The following is a 12620-nucleotide window of genomic DNA, read 5'->3' on the forward strand; positions in this document are numbered from 1 at the left end:
GGCATGTGGGATCTTCCCGGACCGGGGCACGAACCCGCGTCCCCTGCATCGGCAGGCAGACTCTCAACCACTGCGCCACCAGGGAAGCCCCTGACTCCCCATCTTTAACCCCATCCAGTAGACGTAGTGTAGGGTTACCAGAAACATTAAATGACTATGTCAGCTGGAATGTGGGTCCTTTGAAGAACCACCAATACAGTGTTATACTGAAACTGAATTATATAAAGAAAGTCGACTGTCGTTTAGGCTTTTGACTCTTCACATTTGACACATGAACTAAAGAGGCAGATAAAACAATGGAAAAGCATCATACTGGGAATTGGGACGTGAATTCTGGTCCTGACCAGTGATCCCTGACATCACTTAACTACAGTATTTTCTAAAAGTTAAGCAGCTCGATAGACTGTGGAACCAGACTGCCTTGTTTTCTGTCCACTGCTGCTCCTTACTAGCTGTGTGACCTTGGGCTTAATCTCTTTGTGCCTCCCTTTCCTCACCTGTAAAATAGTAGCTATTTGATCGAATTGTCATATTAAGTAAGTTAATCCATGTTACACAAACAGAATCATGCCTGGAAGAGCGTTAAGCATTCAGTAAGTTATTATTAGGGTTATTATTGCTGGAATAGTTCATAGGCACAATAATGAAAGGATTCAGGTGTTCATAGTTCAGGTTTCATTTACCTACCTAATATTTTCTTTAACTGTTAATGCAGTTAACTGTATTTTGAAGCCTTTATGTATTTTATGAAATGAAAGTATTAACTTGCCTGTGTATGTATTATAATTTTTAATGTGAATTATTAATAGACTGAGTATTAACTCATGAGATTTTAATTGATAAGAAACCCAGAAGACTGGCTTTGAAGTTAGTTTATTGTTTTCTTTGTTATGGGTATGTGTTATGGATCTTATTCTGTAAAATTTCCTTTCCCTTGTCTGTTACTTCGTTTACAGCACGGCAGTAATTTGATAGGTATGTCTGATCTCAATGTGCCCGAGCAGCTCTATCAGTACATGGTTGGAGGCCATAGGCGCTTTCAAGCAGGGATGCACAGGGAGAAACATAAATCTCCAAGTTATCAAATCAAAGTAAGTCCAAATCAAGCAACAGATCCAACTTCTGGAAGCTCAGAAGTTAATTTGAAAATAGTAGTTTTCATACCAACATTTGTAAATATGTTAATTTTAAGCATAGGCTAGTATTCAGAAGGATTTTATAATAATTCAGAGCTCTTTTACACAAATTTTTCTTTTGATAGGAAGGAGATACCATAAATGTGGATGTAACTTGTCCGGGTGCCACTCTCGCTTTGGCCATGATCTACTTAAAAACCAATAACAGGTACTGCATCTCCCCACCCCATCCCTTGCCATGACCATGTGACTTCCTTTCTGACCTCAGTAGTAAAACTAAATTATCTTACTGTGTTTACCTCTCCTGTGCTAGATCAGCCTGATTTTAGTGCTCTCAGATACTACAAGATATACAGAGTTTTATCTAGAAATAATACATTTGGTTATTTTAATGATATTTGATAATACAGTTGCCACTTTCTATTCACTTTTATTTTATAGTTGATGTCACTGACAATCAAACAATGTCTAAATTCCTTTTCATTAATTTTGCTTGTTGTTATGAGGCCTGGGTAAATCAGAAATACTTAGCATTATGATATTCCTGGTTACCATTCCTAAAAATGGTTTCTGCTTAGTTCAAGAGCTTTCTTCCTAATAGCTATTCCTTCTGCCTGCCCAAGCCCTGTAATGAGTGCTGACACTTGAAAGTAGATGTTTGGCGTTTATTCTTTTACATTTTGTGTAGAAGAGTAAGTGGGGTTTTAAGTCTTTTAATTTAAAAAACATTCTAAGATTAAAGAAGTTTTTCAATGTTGTAAATTCCTTTTTTAGACAAAGTGAATGTTTGCAGAATTAACAAAGTGGTTAAAAACAGGTTTATTCATCTACTTTTTGGATAAAAGTATATGACATTGCTTTCTTGGCACTGGAGATGTTTCATTTAACAAAAGAAAGCTGAAAATATCTGCCCTTAGGAAACTTACAGTAAGACATACATACATACTAAGTATTACGTTGGAGGACGTGAAGTACTATGGGAAAAAATAGGACAGTGGTTGGAGTGGAAAGAAGGTTCTTGAAATCTCTCTTGTGGTCTTGATGATCTTATTCTCTTCTTGAGCAATAACGCTTACTGGTATCCACCACCAACAGATCCATTGCAGATTGGCTCCGAGCTCCCGACACCATGTATTTGCTGGACTTTGTGAAGCCAGAATTTCTCTTACTTAGGGTATGGTACTTGGCAATTTTTAATTTCTGTTAACATGAGGAGTCTATAAAATGTTTCCACAAGGGAGCTTTACTGTTAATCCATCATGTGTATATATAATTGGTAGTGTTGTTTTGAAATTTCCCAAATATAACTGTAGGAATTGCCAGGAAAGACAACCACATTGATATATAATACTTGGAGTGACGTTTTAACGTTTCACATTATTATTCAAAACTTCCTAATAAGTAACAAGACACTGGGGCTTCATTACTACTTTATTTTACACTCTTTCATTATTATTAAGAATGCAATAATACTATTAAGGGTATAATTAGTTACAGTAACTGTTTGACATAAATTTGATTCAGATTTTCCCTTTTCTACGATGTTTATGCTTTTAGCATATGAAAGGCTTTAAATTATGTCGACAGATCTATGTATGATTCTTTTCTTTATGATTTTTCTTCTATGGAGCAAGTTTTAAAAACTTCTCTCGAACTCCAAACTTCAGTGATGACCAAGTCAATTTGAGATTTTTTGAGATAAATGTAAATCTTCAGTTTATTTTAATGAGTGGCTTAGATTGATACTATATACTTTGTTTTTCAAAATTTTCATCAGTTGGGAACTAATTCTTAAATTGTTCTATTAACAGTATTATCATTGTTACAAAATCTATGAACTTTGCCTGCTGTAATTAATTTTTCTGTATTGCATTTTTTAAGACGCTTGCTCGATGCCTGATTTTGTGGGATGATATTTTACCAAATTCCAAGTGGGTTGATAGCAACGTTCCTCAAGTACGTATGTATAATAAATATTATTATATCTTTAATCACATAAAATTATGTTTTCCTGTGGGATTTTCTAAAACCCTATAAAATACTTTTTTTTTGAAGGCAATAGTGATGGTTATGATTACTATATTTCTTGAAAACGTAGGAACTGTCATTTTAAGATCGTATGCTGAGCACAGACCACAGCCTTCCTTTTTTGGTTACAGAGCACTAGAAATGGTGATTTTTAAAAATTAAATGTATCAAAGAACTCTAAAAAAGTATTTTTGACATTTTTATCCTAAATAAGGGTACATTTATTTAAAATACTGTTATACTTTGTGACAATATTTTATCTCGTATGTTAAGTTGTTTTAATTACTTTATGGCATATTTACACAATAAGCCAAATAGTTAAAAATAAGCAGACTCTTTTGTAAAAACTCCAAATCAAATATTGTGAGTATTGTAACTAAATATTGCCCTTTAATTAACTGTCCATGTCCTCAGTACCTTTTTATTTAGAAAATAAATCTGTTTATCCTTCAGAATGCTAGAGTGCTCCCTCCAATGTTTTAATAAGAAAATTTCAAAATAAAGGCTGAAAGAACTTTATACAACCACCCATACAACCAATTAGATTCTACAGTTAATATTTTACTGTATAAACTTGTTTAATCACATATATCTATCCATTTATCTCTTCCTCTATCCAACCCATTATTATTATTTTTTTTTTTTGTGGTATGCGGGCCTCTCTCTGCTGTGGCCCCTCCCATTGCGGAGCTCCGGACGCGCAGGCTCAGCGGCCATGGCTCACGGGCCCAGCCGCTCCGCGGCATGTGGGATCCTCCCTCACGGGCCCAGCCGCCCCGCGGCATGTGGGATCCTCCCAGACCGGGGCACGAACCCGGTTCCCCTGCAACGGCAGGCGGACGCGCAACCACTGCGCCACCAGGGAAGCCCCAACCCATTATTTTTTGATGAATTTCAAAGTTAGTTACAGATAGTCATACACATTTCCCTAAGTACTTCAGCATGTGTGTTATTAACAAGAATTCAGTATTTACCTCTTTTCTTTTCCTTTTAAGGTAAAATTTGTATATAATGAACTGCACAAATTTTAATTATACTATTTGATACGATTCAACTAATGTATAAGTTCATGGAAACAAACCTTTATCAAAATGGCCAGAAGTTCCCTTCCCACTCAGTCTGTGCACTCACTCCCCACCCCCAAGACAACCAGTTTTCTGATTTTTTTCTCCAAAATATATTAGTTTGCCCAATATAGGACTTTATATTAATGGAATCACAATGTATACCCTTTTGTATAAGACTTCTTTCACTGAGCATGATTTTGAGACACCATTGGGTATATCAGTAGTTCAGCCTTTTTATTGTTAAGTAGTATCCCATTGTATGAATATACCACAGTTTCTTTTTTCATTCTCTTTTGTTGGATGCCTGGGCTCATTCCAGGTTTTGGTACCGTAAATATTCTTATGCAAATATACATGTGGATTTATGTTTTAGTTTCTCTTGAGTAAATACTTAGGATTGGAATTACTGAGGCATAGAGTAGCGGTATGTTTAGTTTTATAAGGACTGGTAAACGTTTTTCCGAAGACGTTGCACTGCTTTTCTCTTGGACCAGCAGTGTATGGGAATGCTGGCTGTTGCATGTCCTGCAGCTGCTGCACATCTTGCCAGTATTTGGTGGTGTTAGTCTTTTTAATTTTAGATCTGCTGGTCAATATGTAATGATACCTTATTGTAGTTTCAATTTGCATGTTGAGAACGTTTTCATTTGCTTATTGCTTCTTCATATATCTTTTTAAATGAAATGTCTATTTTGCCCATTAAAAAAATTTTTGTATTGTTTATCTTTTTATTACTGAGATGCTAGAATTTTTTATATATTCTGGAAACCTATCGTTTGTCAGATAAATGTTTTGCAAATATCCCTCCTAATCTGACTTGCCCATTCATTTTCTTAGTACTATTTTTGATGAGTAGAAAATTTATAAATTTTAATGTCTAATTTATCAACTTTTAATTTTATGGTTGTTTTTTGTGTCCTATGGAAAAAATATTTACCTAGCCTGAATATTTATTTTTTTCTAAAAGCCCTGATGTTTTAGCTTTTATGTATAATTACGTAATTTATCTCAAAGTAATTTTGTTTATGGTACGAGGATAGGGTTAAGGTTTTCATTTAAAAAAAATATAGCTATTTAGTTGTGCCAACACTGTGTGTTGAAAACACCTTCTCCTTATTGTATTCCTGTGCCTCCTTTGTCAAAAATTAGACGACTGGTCTTTTTTTTTTTTTTTTGACATCCTTATCGGAGTATAACTGCTTTACAATGGTGTTAGTTTCTGCTTTATAACAAAGTGAATCAGCTATACATATGCATATGTTCCCATATCTCTTCCCTCTTGCGTCTCCCTACCTCCCACCCTCCCTATCCCACCCCTCTAGGTGGTCACAAAGCACCGAGCTGATCTCCCTGTGCTATGAGCTGATCTCCCTGTGCTATGCGGCTGCTTCCCACTAGCTATCTATTTTACATTTGGTAGTGTATATATGAGATGACTGGTTTTTTATTCTTTTTCTGTCTTTTCTACAGATTGCAAGTTTCTATTGATTTATCTTTCTGTTCATTCACTCTTCAGGCATTTTATTTTCCTATTAAGTACATGAAGTGAATTTTAAAATTATATTTACTGTACTTTTTAGTTGTTTTTCCTTTTTTTAAAAAAATAATTTCTACTTTTTTTGGTGAGATTTTCTGTGTTTTCACTCATCATGGGCATACTGTCCTTCTAGTTAGAAGAGCTGCTTTAAAATCTTCCTTTTCTAATGCCAACAGTGTGGTCATTTCAGGATTGTTTTCCATGGTCTTTTCTGCTGAGAATATGTTGCATTTCTTGTTCTTATGTTAAGTAATTTTGATTTGTATCTGGGACATTGTGCATGTTGTCTTTTGAAGACTCTAGTTTCTGTACTGTATTCCTCTAAGGAGTGTTGATACATATGTACATATATACATATCTCTGTGTGTGTATTTGTGTACACACACACACACACACACACACAACATTTTGTTTTAAAGCAGGCAGTTAATTTACTTGTAATCAGATGTCAAACCCTGTCTCTTGTCTGCCGGTTCTAATTTTAGTTCAGTTCTTTTATCCTCTGGAGGCTGAGTCTGCCCTGATCACACATGGTTCATGGGTCAGGCAGACATTTAACTCCCAGCACATTTAGATGTCAGAGATATCAGTTCCTTTTGGAAAGTAAATGTACACTGTAGGATGAACACATACTTTTTCTTCATTCAGCATATGTTTGTTGAACCTTTGCAAATGCAAGACACCATATTAAATTCTATGCTGCATTTAAGATGCATCTGACATGTAGACTGCCTTTGAGAAAACTTTATTTTACTAAATTTTGTTTACAAAATGAAGTTAAACATGTACACAAGTAACTGTATTCTCAAATGAAAGGTGAAAATTCATGTCAGTTCTTTCTTTAAACTTTTGTGGAAATGTAGTCTTTGGACTTTTAAAAAAATATTTATTTATTTATTTGGCTGTGCTGGGTCTTAGTTGTGGAACGTGGGATCTTCGTTGCAGCATGTGGAATCTTTAGTTGTGGCATGCGGTCTCTTACTTGCGGCATGCGGGCACTTAGTTGCGGCGTGTGGGCTCTTAGTTGCGGCATGCGGGATCTAGTTCCCTGACCAGGGATTGAACCCGGGCCCCCTGCATTGGGAGCATGGAGTCTTAACCACTGGACCACCAGGGAAGTCTCTTGGACTTTTAATACAAATATATCTCTCTGATATTTATTTTACTTCAGACTTAATAATTTTAAATTTGGTCTTTATTACATCAGGGGTACACAGTAGGACATAAAATAAGTTCACAGTTCTGTTGGTTGATATTGCCTGTCACTCTCCACTTTCTCCTAGTTCTCGCCCACTCATCTCATTGATTCTGTAGCAGGGTCCCTTGTAGGGAGCAACTTAGCATCAAAGGTGGGATTAAAAAGGTCACTTTGTAAACTGCTTATTTGTTTGAATTTAAGGCATGTGTCAAATACAATAACTAGCATCTTCATAGCACTTTTTCCTTCATAAAAAGCTTTCCTCTACAGCCTAATGTTTTTCTTTTTTTGTGGTGGTGTGCTATAAATTGTTAAAGTATTGCCCCCATTGTATGGGTGGGAACGATGCGCTACTTTTGATTATCTGTTTGTGTATCTATTAGACCATGAACTTCTCAAGGCCAGCTACTGTCTTTTCCATCTTTCATTCCTAGCGACTCGCGCACAGTAGCTAGAGTTCAGTATATCACTGTTACATTGAAAGAGGACAGACTGGTCCAAAACCATCCAGCTAGTAAGAGGTGGGGCAAAACTGAAACTAGCTGTTAGGACTTCAGAGCTTGAGGTTTCTGTGTAAGACTCTGTACAAGACAGGGCAGTTTGGTGGTCTTTTCTTGTTCATTTCCTGTGTGCCTCAACCTGGCTTTAAGTGATTACATGTTTCCCTTTGATTACTCCTTACATTTCTTGCTATTTTTTAAACTTTAGGAGACCATGGAAAAGGTTACAAGGACTGGGTTGAAGTGTGCTCCCCACCCCCACAGTTGTGTATTTATTTAAAACAGGATTACTTTATAACATAATTGGACTGCATGCCTTCTTCTTTTATATATAAATTTATTTATTTATTAAAAAATTTTTTTGGGGCTGCGTTGGGTCTTCATTGCTGTGCATGGGCTTTCTCTAGTTGCGGCGAGTGGAGGGCTACTCTTTTTTTTTTTAACATCTTTATTGGAGTAGAATTGCTTTACAATGGTGTGTTAGTTTCTGCCTTATAACAAAGTCAATCAGCTATACATATACATACATCCCCATATCTCCCCCCTCTTGCATCTCCCTCCCACCCTCCCTATCCCACCCCTCTCGTTGCAGTGCGCAGGCTTCTCATTGCTGTGGCTTCTCTTGTGGTGGAGCACGGGTCTAGGCTCACAGGCTTCAGTAGTTGTGACACGCAGGCTCAGTAGTTGTGGCGCACGGGCTTAGTTGCTCCGCGGCATGTGGGATCTTCCCGGACCAGGGCTCGAACCCGTGTCCCCTGCATTGGCAGGCGGATTCTTAACCACTGTGCCACCAGGGAAGTCCTCCCACAGTTATTTATAACCCAAGTTTTTAGTGATGTTTTAAAGTGGTTATGATCAAGTGTGGTCTTGTGATAGCAATGGTACAGATCTATAATAATGGTAATAATGGAGCTAACACTTGCAAAGCATATGTGCCAAGCATTAATTTTAAGAGCTTTGAGTCGGTTAAGTCCTCTAATTCTCACAGACACCTAGAAGGTAGGAAGTTTATTTTTGCTCATTTTTACAGATGTGGTCCCAGGGCTAGTGTGTGGCCCTGCTGGGATTAGAACCTAGGCCTTCAAGCTCCAGGCTACATGCTCTTTTGAGGACAAAAAGGAGCTTGTAAATGTCTGCTGTCAAAATAGAAATATTTCATTCCTGTATGATATTGCTAATTTATATGAATGTTATAATCAGGTTATCCATGAATATATTAATTACTCACTTTGGAGTTTTATCAGTTTTTCAGAATGTCGCTCAATTTCTGAGTAAATACATCCAAAATTAAAAATAAAGACAAGAGGAAGGAAGAAAGATGGAAGTAGTTATCAGCCTATATTACGCAGCCAACATAGTTGCTAACCTCATTGAGATTATCATAGAGAAAAGGTATTTCAAGTTTTTTGATCTGGTGATATTCAGTATATAGGAAGATTGTATCATAAGCGACTTCTGAATACTTATTGATTTATTATGGAAAGCATCCTGAAATATTACTCCCCCGAACAGTCTTCTAAGAAGAATTATAGGAATAAATCTTCAGAGTTTTACGTCTGTGTACTTGCATTCATAAGTTTAGAGAATATATAGCTTTATCTTTTTTATTTGTATTTAAGTGAAGAGAATCAAATCAGTTCTTGGTTGTTAAAGTTAGATATTGTCTATATTTTTTAAAAAATAAATTCTTGTTCACTACTTATACTAAAAGGAAAGGGATGTGTCGCTAAACAATAGTTACAGATTAACATATTGACAGTTTAGTTTAGCTTGTGTAATTAATCTGGTGGCTCTCACCTTTGGTAGGTAGGTAGGCTTAATACTAGAAACATTCATGAGTAAGAAATATACGTCTCTGGTTAGAGTTCGCTGCAACTGCTCTTTTCTACTTTCCCTGCTGCTGCCCCGGCTCTGCTCTGTGGCCATCATCTTTGCATTTCAGTTCACTCGCATGAAACATTGTTACTCTTGTTATTGATTCAGAATATACTTAAGTCCTCCCGTTTATATTCGTTCAGTCCTGTTCAGTTATTTGGCCCATCTTAGATTTGAAATTGGATTGCAGTCAATGTGATTAAAATATAGGCCTTTGAATGAGATGGTTTGGTAAAGCTTATTTTATATAAATATGGCCATAAGCAATATGTTACTCTTCAAATTATTAAATACTTGTAACTTGAATGGTAATGTCCAAGTATTCTTGCCTTCTGTCTTGACAGATTATAAGAGAAAATAGTATCTCTCTCAGTGAAATCGAATTGCCGTGTTCAGAGGATTTGAATTTGGAAACTTTGTCGTAAGTCCTAAAACATGTAATATACATCAGCCACTCTAGCACCTGTCAGATAAATGAATTGGAATATACTGTGTAGGAGTAATACCGTCCTTGATTTGAGTAATTATTCTGAATCCTCCATGTTTCTAACCATTATTTACCAGATGTTCACAAGTTTGTTTTTGGTTTGGCTCTCTGAGTTCTTACCGTCAAAAAACGGTGTCTGAGTTTTAACTTGTACATATTCCTCTTTTATCCTTTCCATTAAAAAAAATTGGCAGTGATTGTTAAAAATTATCTTCTTTTGCTGCATATGAAACAGTGCAGGCAAGAGGCCGACTTTATCAGCAAGGGCCGCATGGTGCTTCCACTGAAGAAAACCGGACAGAAATCTGTCCAGTTCATTGAGTAGAGGCACAGTTGAGCATTCCCAGAAGAATATAAACTATTGATAATTTAGAGAACAGGAATATTTATTATTTGTATCCCCAAATAATAGTAATAATGAATTTTAAAGCAAGACAAGGACAGTATTTAAATTTCTTGTGATCTGTTTTCAGGCAGGCACATGTCTACATAATTGCAGGAGCTTGTTTGTCTCTGGGTTTTCGATTTGCTGGCTCAGAAAACTTATCAGCATTTAACTGTTTGGTAAGAAGTATCTTCGTTTACTGTGTTCTGTTTTCTCTTTTACAGAGTCTTAGTATGCTTCTTTTAACCTTATTTTTTCTTTTGTTTTTCCAGCATAAATTTGCAAAAGATTTTATGACTTATTTGTCTGCACCCAATGCTTCTGTAGTAAGTCTTTTTATGATGATTCTCCTTGGGAATAAAATTAAACTTGAAGAAAATTCACTGATAATTCGATTACTTATGTGTTGCCAAATATATGCACAGTTTTTGAATTTAGAATGGGAGATTTGAAGCTTTGGCTTATCTTTGTATTTTAGTTCTGGGATATTAGGTAAGAATGTGACTATGCTTGAAGGTATCTAATTCTTGTGACAAGCAAATAAATAAGAAAAGCCATAACCTCCATGGATTGTCATACCTTGTGCCATGCTCAGTACTGAATCATGGTAACTGTTTTTTGAAAAAATTAGTACTTAGTAAAAATGCAGTTGCTTTTGAGGATTGCTGCTCTGATGATAGTAAGACTGCAAGATTTTATTTCCTGGTTAAAAGAACAACAACACATTTAATCAACATTATTTATATTAGAAAACTGGAAACATCAAAAAATCTAAAAGTAGTCAAAAAATGGACTGTGGTGTATCTACACTGTTATATAGAGGAGTTATCAAAATCATGTTCTGTAAGAATTTTTTATGAGTGAAGATTGCTCATAATAAAATAGATTAAAAAGCTTAAAAATACTATGTATAGTAATATCTCAGTTTCATTAAAAGCAAAATAGATACAGGGGAAGATTTGGAGAAAAAGAAAGCCAAAATGTTTACAGCTGTTAGTATTCCAAGTGATTGTTATTTCCTTTTGATACTTTATTTTCTGAATTTTCAACATGGAACTTAAATTTCATAATCAGGGAAAATGTTTTTTTCAGATTTTTTAAAGTTGTGAACATTTGTAGTCTAATGCTGGCCGCTTTAGTTTCGATAATAAAGAAAAGGTAGCACAGCGGTTATAGTATGTCATCTTCTGCATCTCCAGACAGGTCCTTACAACCTGGAGACCTGCCTGAGTGTGGTGCTGCTGTCTCTCGCCATGGTGATGGCTGGCTCGGGGAACCTGAAGGTTTTGCAGCTTTGTCGCTTCTTGCACATGAAAACAGGTGGTGAAATGAACTATGGTTTCCACTTAGCCCATCACATGGCCCTTGGACTTCTGTTTTTGGGAGGAGGAAGGTAAATGAATATATATATTTTTTCCTCAGTGAAAAGATCTCATGAGCAAGATCTCAAAGAGTGACTTATTTTGATTTTGAAGATGCGTGAAAAATTTCAATTCTGACTAGCTATTAGCTTATCTCAGGGCATTACTACACTTAAAAAGGGCTTTTTCATAGTTTAACCACCCATTTATGCCCCACTTAGTAGAGTTACCATCCTCTCTCTAACACACTTGGCATCCTGCATTTCTCAGAAGAGTCTGTACTCAGTACTTCATTGCATCACCTCTTGTTCCCACTCATTAATGACTTTACTCTTCTACTAAATTGCTTTCTCATAATGGTCATGAACACTTCCAGTCACCAAATCCTATGAGATTGCCTTAGTTTTCAACTTTCTTGCTCTCTTTCCAGCATCTATCATTCCTGACCACCTCATCCCTTTATAAGACTTCCTTGGCTTTTAATGATCTGTTTTGAATAAAAATACATACACAGAAAAGTGTGCAAATCATAGGAGCATGACTCAGTGAACTACCTACAGTATGAAAATCTGTTTGATATTATGTAGATCAAGATGTAACCGAGACAACCCATCTCCAACCCTGCTCTGTCCCTCCCAATTCACTGTTACTTTACTTCTGCCCAAAGATAACCGCTACGTAGCTTTCTAACACCTTTGACTGGTTTTGCCTGTTTTTGAAATTCAGATGAAGTCATATACTATGTATCTTTTTGTACTTTATTTCTTTTGCTCAACATTATGTTTGAGATTCATCCATGTTGTGTGTAGCATTGGTTTATTCATGTTTTAGTGCTCTTGAATTCCACTGTATGGTTATACCACAGTTATTAATCTATTCTGTTAGTGATGGATATGTTTGTTTTCTGGTTTGGGACTGTTATGAATAATACTGTTTTGAATGTTCTTGTACATGTTTTTGATTTTGTTATGTATAGATCTATGAGTAGAACTGGGTCATAGGGTGTATATGTATGTTCTATTTCAGTAAATAATGCCATCAGTAAG

General features: G+C 35.9%; 1 protein-coding gene across 11 annotated transcripts in view; it reads left to right on the forward strand.

Moving 5' to 3' along the window:
* Positions 1-12620, forward strand: part of ANAPC1 (anaphase promoting complex subunit 1) — a 119334-nt gene that overhangs the window by 68274 nt on the left and 38440 nt on the right. For all 11 annotated transcript variants that reach the window (XR_003682234.2, XR_003682233.2, XR_003682237.2 and 8 more), the window contains exons 31-38: positions 957-1091; positions 1262-1344; positions 2232-2310; positions 3018-3092; positions 9686-9762; positions 10302-10392; positions 10486-10539; positions 11413-11606. Coding sequence is in view for 5 of the 11 variants with exons in the window: in XM_028496614.2 (XP_028352415.1) it covers positions 957-1091; positions 1262-1344; positions 2232-2310; positions 3018-3092; positions 9686-9762; positions 10302-10392; positions 10486-10539; positions 11413-11606 (788 nt within the window). In the remaining 6 variants the exon portion in view is untranslated. The remainder of the gene's footprint in view (positions 1-956; positions 1092-1261; positions 1345-2231; positions 2311-3017; positions 3093-9685; positions 9763-10301; positions 10393-10485; positions 10540-11412; positions 11607-12620) is intronic.

The sequence above is a fragment of the Physeter macrocephalus genome, chromosome 12, assembly GCF_002837175.3.
Source record: "Physeter macrocephalus isolate SW-GA chromosome 12, ASM283717v5, whole genome shotgun sequence".
NCBI classification, from domain to species: Eukaryota; Metazoa; Chordata; class Mammalia; order Artiodactyla; family Physeteridae; genus Physeter; species Physeter macrocephalus.